This window comes from Amblyomma americanum, chromosome 10 (assembly GCF_052857255.1).
Source record: "Amblyomma americanum isolate KBUSLIRL-KWMA chromosome 10, ASM5285725v1, whole genome shotgun sequence".
Taxonomy (NCBI): domain Eukaryota; kingdom Metazoa; phylum Arthropoda; class Arachnida; order Ixodida; family Ixodidae; genus Amblyomma; species Amblyomma americanum.
This window is the reverse complement of record NC_135506.1, coordinates 24,491,902-24,507,896: the sequence shown is the minus strand read 5'-3', so window position 1 is coordinate 24,507,896 and position 15,995 is coordinate 24,491,902. Positions and strand designations below refer to the sequence as shown.

The window sequence follows — 15,995 nt, the reverse complement described above, 5'->3', positions numbered from 1 at the left end:
AATACGCAAGTACAGTAAAAGCCCATTAATTCGTACTTCAAGGGATTGGAAAAAAATGTTTGAATTCTTGAATTACCCTGAAAACAAAAAAAAAAAAAGAATCGCTTGCATCATGAAAAACTTATTCGACGAAAGACTGGGCAATAGATGTTTGCATTTAAAATGATACTGGCACGACGACCACAATATTTAGCGGTTGAGCTCCACCGCTACTGCGTCGCACCCCTCGCATGTCGCATGTGAGGAGGCCTCGCTGCACAAACTGCGAACAGCACATGACAAGCATGCAGTTTCGGCACACTGGAAGAACAGAACCTTGTGGACATTGGAAATGCTCAGCAGCGCTGAAGCGGCGAAAAGAAAATGGGGGGGGGGGGATTGAAAAGCCCATCGAGACATGCCAATCGACGCCAAGAACAGCACGCAGCTGGGTTTGGTTGGCTGGCTTAGGCGGGCTGGTGTGAAGCTAAGCAAAGAAAAACTGAAACTATGCGGTGTGACTGTTGACATGGTGCTGTTCACTCATTCCGCCTGCCGTTGCGCGAAGGTCAGGGGTGCGCAAGCGATTTTGCAGCATAGAATTAGGTTTGAGTAAGACTATTTGGACTATTGCTTGCTGCACTTGTCATACTTGGATACAGCTTCCCTTCCGGAGCGATTGTGAGACCCGCTGAGAGACCCGTAGCGTCCGAATTAGCAAGCATGCGATGTCGCCAATTTACATAGGCGTTGGCTGGGACTGCATTAGCAGGCCAAATTATCTGAATTTTTAAATTAGTACGGTTCGAATCAATCAGTTTTAACTGCAGTTGGGGAAACAGTGCCACCTTTAGGAATTGTTATAACAGCAGCACCAGAACATGAAACCAAAGTATAATAGAGAGCACTATATACCGTAAAAACCGGACTAGAGGTCGGACCGGAATATAGGTCGACCCCCTAACTAACCAATTCTAAAAATGAAAAATCTTTTTCAATGGGAAAAGTACCGAAAGACATCCTTACTTTGAAACAAATGCGACTCGAGAGGTTGCACAATGGTGACAGTATTTAATTTCATTTAAATGCTGCTTGTATGCACACCCGGAAAATTTTTCAACAATATCGCTCACCAATCGGCCCGCGTGTTTGTTTCTGGCACAGGCAAGTACGGCGCCGTAGAGCAAAGCCCTCCTCTTCATGAATCGCCGCAACCAGGATGGCGAGCCTTTGAATTGCGCCCTCGTGAGTCTAGAGGCACGCGCGATCTCTGCCGCTTTCACGCGGATGCATTCGGCAGTCACAGGCAGCGATCTTGCTCGCAGCGCAACGTTTCCTTCCTATTCTCGATACACTACGGTCTGCCCACGAAATGATGTTTTCTTCTGGTTGCTGCAAGTTGTAATACGCAGCTTCTGCCTCCGCCAGTACTGCTCTTTTCGGATACTCCAAATTCGCGCTGTGCCACCAGGTTCCCGTGAGCTTCCTCGTACTCAATCATGTTTTTCTTGAAGGCGACGGTAAATTGCCGTTAGCTTCCGCTTTGCATCTACTAAAACGCAAAATGGCGGCACTGCTGCTGATGGCGATGGTGATGGAGGCTGCTGACTTCAGCCACCCATTGTTGCAAGACTTCCGTATTTTTTCCGCCAATGACCGGTATATAAGACGGGGGTCGACTTTTCACCATGGTTTTTTGAAAAAAAGTTCGACCTATATTCCGGTTTTTACGGTATATGCGAGGAGCAATGCCAGCCATCGGCGCCTAGTTCGAATTAACAGACGTGGATACCGGCATATTCGAATTATCGGGAGTTTTGACCCATTGAAATACACAGGGCTTTGCCGGGACCCGGCCGTCAGTTCGAATTAACCGGAAGTTCGAATTAAGTGATTTCGAATTAACGAGGTTTTACTGTATAAGAGAGAGCACTATATACTTCTGTTGTTGAAAGTAAGATGGTGAATGGTAAGGGCACAAGAACACGATTTTCTTGCGACACAGACGAAAAAACAAAACACACACCATGACAGCTAAAGCTAAGCTTAAAGCATAAAGGAGTTTCTCTTTGATGCACACTCAGACACGCTAATGGCTGCCATAACCACCTTACTGGTGCCACAAATGGTCGCTAACACACAATTCACACCTAGCCAAATAGGTGACTCTGAGCATCCACTGCTCCCAGCTTGTTACCACCGTGCAAGTGTGAACAAATGTAAAGTTGTGCTCTGTACACAGAGCGTTGCTCTTGCTTCTGCCTTGTGCCAAGAGTGGTGGAAATTGTGCCATGTTCCACAACTCCAGTGAGCAAAAGAAGCAGTGGTGCAGCACTGTGGCGGAGGGAAGTAGACTGACCTGACATGCCCTGCTTGTTCACTTGTCGATCGTAGATGCGCTTCTCGAGGCAGTTGTCACAGACAAGGCGGTAGATGTGGCACGGCTTGGCCTGCCCGTACCGGTAGATGCGGCACACAGCCTGGGCATCATGACAGGGGTTCCACGAGGCGTCCAGCACCACAATGCGGTTCGCACCCGTCAGGTTTATGCCCAGGCAGCCCGCTCGCGTCGACAACAGGAACAGGCTCACCGCCTGGTTGCAGTTGTACTCGTTGATGAGTTTCTCTCGCTCCTGAGCCGATGTGCTGCCATCCAAACCTGCGCATTGTCACCGAGGCATGTCCCTCTGAATTCCACACTACAGCAAAACGAATTTCTTTTTTCTTTGGCAACAGTCACTCACAGGAACTCCAGTGGGAAAGGAAAGGCAAAATTTGTCGTCATCTGAAGTCTTGAAGGAATTCGATTCTCATTAATTCAACCTCACTGAATTCGAACATCTGATTTATTTAACTAGGCTCGTACAGGCCGCCAGTTTGAATTATCCAGTAACATAATCTGTAATTGTCATTACAAATTACGGGACCACAGGAATTCTTCAATTTATAGGGGATTTAAAATTAACAGAGCTCGAACTAATGAGCTTTTACTGTGCAGGCTGTGTCACACTTTATTAAGAGGGAAACCAGGAGCGCATGGCCGCCACGCTACAAGAACCGTTGCTGCAGAGAGCTGGCGAGAATGGGCGGCACCAGCTGCATGCGTGGAAAAAGCAGTCAGCTGTGCTTATTGTGCATGTGCCATTAGCGCCGATTCCCCCGGCTGTTGGCAGCAGAGCCAACAGCAGAGCTTCATGAAGCGCGTTGGTCATGCGCTCCCGGTTTCCCTCTACAACCCGTATACCGTATTTACTCGCGTAATCCTCGCACTTTTTTTCCCTGAAAATCAACGCGAAGTTTGGGGGTGCGATAATTATGCGGGGAAAATTTTCAAGCAAATGTTTCGGAGTGTTAAATGCAAAGATGAATGGGTGCAAGATCAGGATTGTCAGGTCCGCAATTGTAAATATAACGAAAACATTACTTTCAAGCGTAACTTACCTTCGTTATGAAAGTACAGGGTGAACGTAAGCTCAAGCTGCTAAAGCACTTTATTTGCCGCGCGCAACCTCCCCGTCACTACTAGCATTGCGTACTTCCTGCAGGCAATTCTACTCTTCATCAGAGTCCGTGTCAACACTGGAATCGATGGTTTCTTCATCTTCCGATGCTTCTTCGTCGTCCCACACCAGGTGGTCCTCGGTCGCATCCAGGGCGTTCGAAATTCCTGTTTTCTTGAAGCTCCTGGCCACCATATTTACATCAATCATCCCCCATGCCTCTGATACCCGGCTGCACAGCAGCTCCACGGACGGTCTTTTGATCTTGCCGCCCGGCGTCAGAGCATGTTCACCTTCGGCCATCCATTCTGCGTACAGCCTCCGGACGTTATCTTTAAATGGCTTGTTCAAAGATACGTCAAGAGGCTGTAGCAATGATGTGAGGCCGCCGGGTATAACAGCCAGGTCCGTGCGCAGTTCCTTGAACTTCGCCCGAACCGACTCTTGAAGATGGTTCCGAAAGCTATCAAGCACGAGGAGCGACGGAAAAAGAAGCGCTCCCGGTCACCGCCCCCACACAGTCTTCACCCAGTCCACCATAAGATCCGCGGTCATCCACCCCTTTTCTTGGACGCGCACGTGTATACCAGGGGGGAGCTTCCGCTTGAAAATGACGTACGGTGGGAGCTTCCGCCCGTCCGCCGTCACGCCTAGCATGACCGTGCACCTCTGTTCTTCGGCACCTGTAATCCTGACGTGCACAGTCCGAGCGCCTGTCTGTTCGACTGTCCTGCTGCTGGGCATATCGAAATTCAGCAGAGTTTGGTCCACGTTCCCTATCTGGGAGAGCAAGAAGTTTTTCTCCTGCCGGATCCTGATAACGAATCGATGGAAGTCCACTATTTTCTCTTCATAGGCTGCGGGCAGGCGCTGGCAAAGCGTCGTTCGCCTCCTGAGCGAGAGTCCATTGCGCCGCATAAATCGTGTGGCCTACCCGTTACTAGCGCGGAAGTCTTGCACCGGGATGCCCTCCTTTCTTGCGATAATAAGCGCCTGGTTCCGTATCAAATCAATCGACACAGCACACCCATCCGCTCGTCCAGCCTAGGTATATTCCAGTAAAGAGGATTCGACGGCAGGAAATTTCCCAGTCTTCGGTCCACGGAAGGCCCGGCGCGTCTTACCAGTCGTCTTGAGTTCTCCGTGCTGCCGTCTCCAATACCGGACGCAAAACTCGTTGACGCCGAAGTGTCTGCTGGCGGCGCGGTTGCCATGTTCCAACGCATACTCAATAGCTTTTAGCTTAAAAGCAGCTGTGTAGCTTGCGTAGCGTCCCATGGCGAAGCGGCACAAAGAGCACGGTGCAACACGCAAACAAGGCAAACGAGGCCTACGAGACACCGGAGAGCTGGAGACACCTTCGCAAAATGGCGTACGGCGGTGGCAGCGGATGATAGCACAGTACCGCCGCCCAGTAGCACGCGCGCCCAACCATGGCAGTTAGTTGTGGCCGCAGTCAATAGATGGCGATCGCTACGACAAGCAGACGGCTCTCGGTAGTAATTTTGGGGGTGCAATGATTATGCGGGGAAAAAAAAAATTTTCCAATTTTTGATAGCCAATGTGGGGGGTGCGAGCATTATGCGAGTAAATACGGTACTTGGCCAAATCTTTAACTGGCTTGAATGTTGCAGCGCTAACTGCACCTTGTAAAAGGCCGATTGGATGAAATTTTTTAGAAATCTGCATTGTCTGCATCTACGAAGTGCCAAAAGAAGCGGCATACACTGCAATGGTTCCAGTCCATCTCGCTTCCTCCTCTAGGTAACTAACACTCCTTCCGTGGTAGACAAGCCCTGTACCCAGAGTAAACGTGACTGCACCACCAGAACTACTGCTGCATATCCCGCTTGTTTTGGCTGTTCGTAGCTGCAGATGGTGAAGATTTGAAATAATTTTTATCTAATTAGGCAAGCACTCCACTTAAAGATTATATGACCAACAAGGGACTGCCAAATACCACACGCATCAAATTAAAGAGTGAATATGACAGTGGTTTAGCCCAGAGAAGCCTTTTACAAGGTGCATTTAGCGATGCAAAACTCGAGCCAGTTAAAGGTTTGGCTGGGTGTACATTCATTTGCAAGAAGGGCGAGCAGTCCTCCCACCCTTTTCCCTGCCACTAATGTTTGCAGCACCGTTTTGCAGCCAAAGGTAAACCGCACAGCGGAGAATGAGCAGGTGGGCTGGCACTCACGAAAGTAGTTCTTGCCGCGCATCCACTTCTCCCCGTGGGGGAGGCCCGGCCGTAGAGGCACCTCCCGGCGGCTCAGGAAGCGCTCCACAAGGTCCAGCGTGGACAGGGACTGGCTGAACACCAGCAGCTTGTCCCCAACGCCCAGCGTCTGCTCCACGATGGTCATCAGCACCAGAAACTTGTGGCTGTTCTCCAGCAGGTCAGGCAGGTACTTCTCCATCAAGGGATACGCCTGCCACGTGGAAGGGAAACACCACCGTTAGACACAGGCCTCCAATAAATAGCACATAACAGGATGCAGACATTGACGTGAAGATTCTTGTGCAGTAGAATCTCAATGCAAAGCTCACGGGATTGCAAAAAATATTCGTACCATCTGAAATCAGCATTATCAAAAACGTACAAAACCGATACAGAGGAACAAAGAAAATGCATCCCCACAGATCTGTTTACAGCTGATGCATTTACCAATTTAAGGGGGGACGAGGGTCTTAAGACTAACTTTTTTATTTACGGCTAGAATCTCATGAAATTTTGCACACAGATGCCTTTTTCTCTTCCGATTCAAAAAATGTAATCACAATTGAGCTGATGGTCTTAGATCAAAAGTTATCTTACAAAGTCTAGAGCATAATTAGGTAATTTCTTACGCAGTTTTAATGAACTTTCTCGTCAAGTTTTTGTTGCTCTTATTGCATTGACAGCCGGAGAGCTTCCATACCCCAAGAAATCCTTTGTTTTTCTCTAAAGGCATGTCATCCTGATAAATTATGTCGAGAGTAAAAGGTCGCAGTATTTGACTGTGCAACTTGTTAAGCTAATTGGAGATTACTATTTATGCGTGGCCTAAACAAAAAAAGTAAGATGTCATCGGGTACCTCATTTCTCTCCGAAGAAAATGGTACCAAGGTTATTCTTGTGAGACAAAATGAAGTTATCAAAATCCTGTGAAAGGGTGAGGAGATTTGACTAAAAGTATGAAAATGAGAAAAATGCATTTGAAGTTTGACCATATGCTATAAGATGAATGGTCTGTAGCTTCACTCTGATATTTCCCACCAAAAATGACATGTTCTTCTCATTTCCAAAACTGTCTCCGGATTCTAAATATGCCGCTGATATGGAAACGTAAACTCCATGAAATTAGCAAGTAGACGACAAATATTTTAATGAAAGTTTTGTATTCCAAGAACCTTTACATTTCTGTACATATGCAATGGCCAGGGAAAAATCTCGACGACGCTCTCCTTCGTTCCAGTGTACTGCGCAGCAGCAGCTGTCACCGGTCATGTATTGTAATTGCACCGAAATTTTAGTCGCAACAGCAAGCCACCGAAAGGCCCTTGAAAGTTTGTGCTAGGATGGGGCCCCTTGCGTTACATGACTCGAGGTGCATGGGAGTTGCCATGAAATACAACCAGAGTTAGCAATATTCGCGCCAAAATGTCTTTTCTAGTCTGAAAAGGACACTGTAGGTGGCAAAATCCAGAATGAGTTCCTGCGCCAGTGGTTGTTTTGGTCAGTGGTGCGTGACAATTCGAAAAAATTTGGGGGGGGGGGGCTGAAGCCCCATAAGGCCCCGGCCACCACCCCTGGCTACGCCCCTGTTGAGGGGTGCATATGACATCATAAGCTTCACGTACTCTTACAAACAAATTGGGTACACAAGAGACAACAGCCGCTCAGAAAGAACACTTGGCATGTTTAAGAGTGTGCCTTCAATTCGCTCTGTGAGTCAGCCAACTGTCATCCCAAAACCAGCTTGCCCAAATAAGCACCCTCACACACTGTGACTGACGTGGGTATCCCATGACTGAACATAAACAGCACGACAACAAGCACATAGACTACAACACCACACCAGAACAGGGTGCCTTTCACTCACCCATTCGTAGCTGATGTTGTTGTCCGACTTCTCTCTGAAAGGCATCAGGCCCTGTTCCTGAATGTACTTGGGTTTGTTGGAACCGGCGGCGACCACGCCGCCACCGTCGCAGTTGGCCCCGTAGGCGTACGGGGACGAGTCCTGAGACTGGCCCAACGAGTCCGCGCAGCCCCCCGACAGGCTGCTATCTGGCCCTGCACAGCTGTTTTCCGCAACTACGGAGTCTGGGAGGCCTGCTGCATTGGTGTGGTGGTGGTGGTGATGGTGGTGGTGGTGGTGGTGCTTTTTGGCGAGCGAGCTGCTCTCCTTGCCCGTTGGCCCTATCATGTCGATGTCCAAGTCGATGTCCAGGCCTTCCTCGCTCTTCCTGTCTTGCACCAGGTTGAACAGGATGTCGGGGTGGTTCCACACCTGTGGAGATGAGCAAACGAGGCGATACTCATTCATGGGTCCTGGCTTTCAATAACGCTGGCGAACAGGTGCCACTACCAAGGCAAAATGCACTCAAATAGGTATCATACCACAAAATAGTGACCATCGTCACATTTCATCACTTGCTACACAGCGCAGTGCTTACATATCATGGATGAGAGTTGCTAGATCTGTCGGTGGTATCATCTCGCATGAAAGCTCCTGCGTACCAATGCATTCCACCAAACAGCTAGCACGGGCTGTTCTCTTGGATTACTGCCTGCTGTACTATTACCTTCAACATGTGCCTATTGACTGCGACAATGGTCCCATAAGTGGAAAGAAAAATTTTGGGACATGCATACTTGCTATCACTGCTTCATTCCACATCACATCAGTCATCTGAACCCGCCAATACAGACAAAACGAATGAACGCTGTAACACAAGACAATGATACCCTTACTGCTACTGCTTCCCACTCAACATGCTTCAGTTTGGTGTGTTGATGCAGCTTCAGGAGCCAAATTCAGACTTGGTATAAACAGACAAACCATGCCAGGCATATTCTGTCTGACAGAGCATGCCAGCAGATATGCAGCCACTCAGTCAAATGCTCTCAGCAGCAGCAAGTCACTTTGCTAGACGCATCACAAGGGGAGGTATGGCCAAAACGGACGCTTGAAAGTATAGCCCCATACATCACGGCATTCAGAGAAATGAATAAAAAGCCAGGCAATGATCACATTGGTTTCTCACAGACTCTGCATGCTCAGTGAATCTCAATGGGAATGCCTCGCAATTTATTCAGCACTGGATGCAAGCTATGGATGATTTGCATTGCCATATGCCAGCAATTTGCAATAAAATAAAATAAAAAATGCTGGAAACAAGGAATGAATACAAAGCAAAACCATTTAGTTGCTTTTTGCTTTTAGGAACGGCTGGTGAGCTACGTATAGTGTGACGCATAGGGGAATGTTCAATGCTAAAGTGAAACAAAGTCTTCAATAAATTACAATATTAATGCTAAAAGGTTAATGAGTTTTTTTTTTTGTGCCGAAGCATAACTGTGCACCCTCGTCGCATTGTAGTGGAGGGCTCCGGATTAATTTCAACCACTCAGGGTTCTTCCACATGCACTGAAATCTGATGAATGGGTGTCTCCACACACTTGAACTCCATCGAAATGTGGGCGATACCATTTCACAGCTCCGGTCTACAAGCACTCCCTTGAGGAACATTCCAGTACCCCCCCCTGCTGTTACAACCACGATAGGACGACTGCTTTAACACACAAATAAAGGGCAATCAATCGCAGCTGTTCGTCCTTCCAGCCGAGAAGAGGACGGTGGCCTCGCACTGACCTTGCAGCAGACGGCAAAGAACTTGAGAGGGTTGGTGACCCTGTAGTTGTGAAGAAACTCCTTGACAAACTCCCGGTACAGCGTCCTCTGGATGGGCGTCATCCGGATGAGGAGCACGTGCTCTTCCTTACGCGGCAGAGCCTCCCGGAGCACCGCATGGCCCCGCCTGAAGAAGGATGTGCGACAAAAAAAAAAAAAAAGGTTAACCAATAATGGCCTCTCACGGCCAAAAGCAACGCAGGTATGCACTTGGATATTTGGGTACACTACCTAGGTAGGCCAATCTAAAGCTAGGCAGGGCGGTGCAAGTAAATACTGTGGAAGCACAAAGAAACAAACACAGGACACTTGCCTACGTAAGAAGCATTTGGTGCGGGTTCCTGCTGCCTCGTAGACGCACAGACATTTGCCACAACTCAACCCTTTATCCATCAACCATTACTGCATTTGATGCAATGATCCCCCACCTCCATAAAATATCCACTAGGCACTCCTTCGGTGACCTTCAATGCAACGACAGATGAGCCCATCATTTTGCAGATCCGCGAGAATACATAAGAAGACAGTGCAGGCCATGGACTGCCAAAATTTTGGAAGTGGGCCATGAAACCTGTAACATGTCTCCACCAAGTACTTTCGCACGGCAAATGCCGATTTAATCATACGTACATAAAAACTGCACCTCCATCTATAGATCAATGAGCTGCTATAGCCCCTATCTGCCTACCTAAGATAGAAGCACCCCAAGAGCTTGTGCATGAGTATGGCACCCAGCCCAACAGCAACCAATGCTCTGTCCTCACTACTTCAAAGAGCTTTCAGTGACTTGGCAAATGGTCAGTTCCATCTAGCCAGTGACACATGAATCGCTTCTGATTTTGTGATTCAGCTGTTCAATGATTCACAGGGCACCCTACATTACCACAGAGAGAGAGAGAGAGAGAGAGAGAGAGAGAGAGAGAGAGAGAGAGAGGGGGGGGGGGTGGGGGGGGGGGGGGGGGAGAGAATTCGTAAAAGTGAGGCAGCACAGCCCACCTCTGTACAAATCCCTGCAGCAGGCTGTGGAGGACGTGCGCTCTGAAGCGCATCAGCTGCCGGTCCTTGGGTGTGCTGTCCAGGCACTGGCCATTCTGGATGGGCCGCTCAAACATATTGCAGAACTCGGAGCGGGTGCCCAGGTATGAGGGGCGCACGAAGTCCACCATGCACCAATACTCGAGCAAGTTGTTCTGGAGCGGGTAGCCCGTCAGCACGATGCGCCGCCTGCGGGAAAAAACGCCACCATGCATCAGGTCTCACGAACATGACTTCGGTGCGAGAGGCCAACACTGGCTCAAACCAGCAGGCTTACATGCCTAAAGGGGCACTGGAAACGCTGCAACCAATTTGCGTTCTCGGCAAAATTAAGACTGTTTTGCTGATGTTTGCCTCAGCTGCAAAAGATGTATTTAGCACCGAGAAAATTGGGACTCGCCACTGCCACTGAAGTGCAATTGCTTTACGGCGTTGCTACCCCCCTTCACGAGACAAAACTTGGAGCAAAACCACACCTGCTGACTGAGATCCATTCAAGTGAACACTCACTTAGTTCGTATGCTCTTGAGTGCAGGTGGAAGTGCTTGCATTGCAGTTCTTGATGCGGTTGCCCCTTCATCACAGATTACCAGATCGGGGGCCTGGGTTCACTATGGCTTGGTAGATATCTGCGCAAGAGAAGGCGGGGAACTAGTACCGAGCATGCCCTGAGCATGTATTTGGCATCAATCAATCAATCAGTTTACTTTGCACTAACAAAAGACGATTTACAAAGTTTCTGGCCTGTCAAAAGCCTCACTTGGCTTCCACGGCAGTGCCTGGCAGACAGCGAAAAGTCGCAGGCAGTGCTTTACAGAAACAAAGAAGGATAAATAAGTAAATGACAAAAGCAAACATAAAGTAGGTCAGAAACTTCCAAATTTAACTCGCCAATGCTGACATGCGTCCCCCAATGCACCTCGCCATTGTTAACTCGCCAACAATTTAACTCGTCAGTGTTGGCATGCACTTGCAAAAGCTCTTGTGTGCACTGCAAACCACACAAATTAATGCGCAAAATTTTTTAAATAAGCGATGCGAGTACATTTTTGAAGAAATTTACAAACAAGCCAGAACAATATCGCTACCATTGTCAACCTGTTATATAAACTACAATGAAGCTATATTAGCCTTTCACTGAGGATGTACTGGAAACGCTTGCACAATACTGACATGGCTACTAAAGAAAAACTGAGATCACAGTGGTGACCCAAATTGGAGAAATGCAAAAGCATTGTGTTGCTTCTATGTAAAGACATGCAGTGACGTCAGCAGATGTGACGTCATGGAACTTTCTAAAATGCAGATTTTTTTTCCACGACGCCAGTATGTGTTCCATGATGTCATTGGGTGACGTCCGCGGCTGTTGTGACGTCCAGATAATATGACGACTTCAGTGGCTATTATGACATCTTGGTGTAATTTTCATGTTTAATTAAAATTAGATAATTAAAAACTCATCAACCAATTTTTTTTCCAGAGCAAGATCTCATTGCACACTATATAACACAGTCAAACTTTTGCATATTTATCTTCATAGAACGACGTAATCGTGCGAACAAGTTTTGCGGACACGAAACACTGGACACAGCCTAGTAATGCTTGCACATTAATAATGTTCAGAGGTCATAGCATGTTAAGAGGTGTGACGACCGACCCACCTTCCAGGAGCTGTGAGCTGCGAGAGTCATCCTCCGGCGCCGAGAGGTCCTCTTTTTTAGGACTTCTCCGGCGGCTTGCTTCAGCGCCAGCATCCTGTACATCTCATAGCCCATCAGCAGCACACCGCCCTTCTTTGTGCCAGTCCACTGCGCACACACAGATCAGTCAGTAAAGATGTGAAAAGACTCCCACAAGTGGTCTTTCACAAATGCAGGCGACCAGAAGGACATAGAGCTAGGTAATGAACTCTTTGGTTTTTGTTTTTTGAAAAATTTGGCGGACTTTTTTCGGTGCTCATTTCAGAACGCCACTTCGTTTTTTTCTTCCAGCAAATAATATTTTATACTTGGGAATTTTCCGGTTTTTATCGTTGAAATATGTGGTGTCCCTGTGCAGTCAAAAGTGACGTACAGTTTACATTAACTTTTTATTTCAAAACCAGCTGCTCATGTAGCAGTACGTACCACATAACTGGCTATCTTAGAGCTGTCGTTGCAGAACAAAGCCGCAGAGTTGTAGGAAAAGCAAAAATACCGAAGTTAAATGATTAGGCCATGAGACAAAACATAAGTGGGAGTTTAGTTCTGAGAACTTCATTGTCACATTCTCGTTAGACTTGTGCTAAACGAGAGGACTGCGCACCCTATGCTCCGCATGCTGATGCAGCAATGGCTGCTTGTTGTGGTCCCAAAAGTGTTTTCCTTTCCTTACATGCAGTGGACAGACCCTACTTAATGAACCGATGGCCTCAAGTTGGCTATAAGTTTGAGCAGGCGGCACTATGCTAGCCAGTAGCACTTAGCTAAGTGATCGAGCCTTCCTATCTGCAATGGCATGTCTGAGTCCATGGATCAATGCTCATAACTCACAGTCACTGTACAAAGTTCTTAAGATACCTCCGTCTCACCATGTTCGTGGTTCCAGTACTTCCTTCATTTTCTCCTGTGACTTACTGTGACTGGTACTGAACAGCCAATTAGTCGTGACATGCATGCCAGAAATGCTGACCTTTCTCGGTTAAAAAAAAAATTTCAAAATATGAATTCAGAGCACTTTAAGCAGTGTTTTTCGGTTTAAACCGAAAAGTCCAGCCCCTAGACATGGCTCAGTTAGCAATGCATGTTTGCGCATCCTGCGACACCATAGTGCAAAATCGGGTGATGTAGTTATGGAGTTCACTCCTATCATTTCGAAAAGCAACAACTGAAAGTGCACCCAGCCATAGCAGTTTTGGAGGCTATACTTTATAGACTTGGACTGTAAGCCAAACTAGAACTCCCTGTAACACTGCTGCCACAAGATTGTCCGTACAGCTGCCACTTCCAAACACAGCTTCATAGCTGCCATCACAAGATATTTCAAATGGACGACAAGAGTTTAGTTGGCTGTAAATTCTGAATACAAGCTTTAATTCAAGCTGATTTTATAGGTCTCAATTAGATTGGATAATAAAAAGGACACTACATGAACCATGAGACTAAAATTACATCTGATAAAAGTGCATCAACAACAAAAATTCATATTTATATCAATACTTCAGACTGTTGCAACCATGCTATCAGCTCAATGTTCCCATAAGGCAGAGCAAGGCCACAGAAGAATTGTCACCTAATCTGACACAAGGGCTTCTGAAGATGACTCTTGGAATTTGGAATCACTACGGTTTCATTTAAAAGTCATAACAGTGCACACGGGACAAAGGCGACAGCTATTCATGAGAGAGTACCAGGCTTGGAACTCGAGCACCCAGCTAAAGAGGCCACACATGCAATGTTTAAAGACTGCATCACAGTGCACGGGCCCTTTGTACGCAAACCTTCTTTGAATTCACAAAACGTGACACCTCTTACACTCATAAATGCAATAAGCAGCATGCCCCTGCCGGTACTCACAGATCAACTCGGCCCTGGCTGTAGTGGTGCGGTAAATGTCATTGAGGAGGTAGACGTGGTATGAACGGGGCCGAACCTGACCAGAGTCGATCAGGTTCTGCGGAACAGCTTCGGGTGCGGGCACCCACTTGTCGAATTCCGCCAGCCAGTTCTGCAAAACAAGGCACGTGCCATTATTTTTCTTCTGTAGCAACGTAATCACCCTCTGGCCCACACCGAAGTCATCAGCACCCTTCAACATGTACGGGGTCAGTCAAAAGTTTCCAGGCCACACGATCTGCTTTTGTGCAGTATAGTCAGGCTGTTACGCCACCCCCGAAGCTCAAAATATCTGTAGAGGGTAGAAGTATTGGTCTAACCTCTCAGAACCTTGATAGCTTTATCAGCATCATAGGCGCCCGGATATAGTGATGAGAAGGAGAGAGACCCTGTGGTCTGGGAACTTTTGACCAACCCTGCACATGCTGCAACATTAACCAGTTCTCTCCCAAAGCAATGCACTGTAGGTAAATTGTGTTAATGCGTTACAGTAACATGTTAAGAAACTTTGCAAAGGCTTTGCTTTGACTGCAACAGAAAAAAAGAACAACACAAGATTAAGGGGACATCTGAGCTGCGCATTTAAGGGTATGAAGCAGTAGCATTAATAGCTCTCTGCAGCAGTTCCTCTTCACATTCGCTTCACAGTCCCTTCACATACACCACGGGAGACCGGTGCACTACTACGCTGCCCGAACCGTGCAGGCAGCACGTCACCGCAAAGAAACAAGCCACAAGCGTGGGTGCACTCCAGACCAGTTTTTTGCACAGCGTAATGTTTTGTCCTTACTGGCGCGACGCGCAAGATGAGTTAGCAGCGCTGTGGCGCTGCATGTTTACGGTTTCACGCAGATTCTGGTGTGGGACGCATGCACGGTCGTACTGGGTGTTGCAGGCATTTATCATCCATCAGCTCCCACTGCAACGTACCACATGGGCAAAATTGTGCACACATGATGCAGTTCTCTGGGCTGACTTTTTTTTGTAATTAACAGCTGCCAAGTTGAGGGTGCAGCCCTTACTCGGGAGCGGCTCTTACACGAGTATATACGATAGCCAGGAGACAAGCTTGAGAAGAGTCCTTTGCACATAAACGCTAGCTTCACGCACTCAACAATGCATCAAAGAATCACAATGTTGCCACACTTGCTCTGGGCCTAGTGAGCACCCACATTTCTTCCCTAGTCATTCCACAAGCAAAGCCCAGCAGCCACATACCTGGATGGTGTTGATGGGAGTGATGCAGAGCACCTTGCGGGCTGCCGTGTGCCGCAGAAGAACGTCCACAAAGGAGATCACCTGGATGGTCTTGCCCAGGCCCATGCTGTGAGCAAGGATGCAGCCAAAGCCACTCGACGTGTCGAAACGGCCCACGCTCTCCACAACGTTGTCAAAGAGGAACCGGATGCCGCCAATCTGGTTTACAAATGCAAGACACAAGTCGCGGCATGAGAACTGGAAGAAGTGACACCTTTTCATTTCCAGGAGGCATTTTTGTCTGCGTCACGATTCATGAACACTTTGCAGAAGGACGATTGGGTAAACCAGAACAGCAGGTATTCCAGGACAAGAACAGAAAGGTGGTGGAGGAAGCAAGCATTCTTAAGACGAACCTGATGAGGCTTGACTATGGGTGCCAACTGCGGCGCCAGGAAGACATCTTGGTCTTCGGGTGGATGCCCCACGTTGACCAGAACTCGGCCCATGGAGTCTGGCTGATTAACAGCATCGTTGATGTGTGCTCCATCGTTAAGGTCATCGCCCTTCTCGTCGTCTGCGTCATCACCATCGCTGACTACCATGACCACATCGTCGTCATCTTCCTCAGGTATCTTGGCCTCGTCGGATGATGAAATGTCAATCACATCACCTAAAATGGAACAAAAAGAAGTTACTGCCTCTTTGCATATGCCCAAAGCCTATAACGCTAAATTGACAAATCTAACATTTAAAAGAAAAATCAATAAAAGAAGCCCATATATGAGGTGCAA

General features: G+C 47.7%; 1 protein-coding gene across 1 annotated transcript in view; it reads right to left on the bottom strand.

The window, feature by feature from the left end:
- LOC144107132 (helicase ARIP4) overlaps positions 1-15,995 on the bottom strand; it is a 39,224-nt gene that overhangs the window by 14,401 nt on the left and 8,828 nt on the right. Inside the window, 15 exon segments of the mRNA XM_077640119.1 lie at positions 2,339-2,638; positions 5,677-5,908; positions 7,562-7,972; positions 9,338-9,503; positions 10,373-10,600; positions 10,922-10,944; positions 10,946-10,984; positions 10,987-11,010; positions 11,012-11,040; positions 12,073-12,144; positions 12,147-12,207; positions 12,209-12,219; positions 13,966-14,116; positions 15,223-15,420; positions 15,618-15,874. Of these exon segments, the coding sequence (XP_077496245.1) occupies positions 2,339-2,638; positions 5,677-5,908; positions 7,562-7,972; positions 9,338-9,503; positions 10,373-10,600; positions 10,922-10,944; positions 10,946-10,984; positions 10,987-11,010; positions 11,012-11,040; positions 12,073-12,144; positions 12,147-12,207; positions 12,209-12,219; positions 13,966-14,116; positions 15,223-15,420; positions 15,618-15,874 (2,202 nt within the window).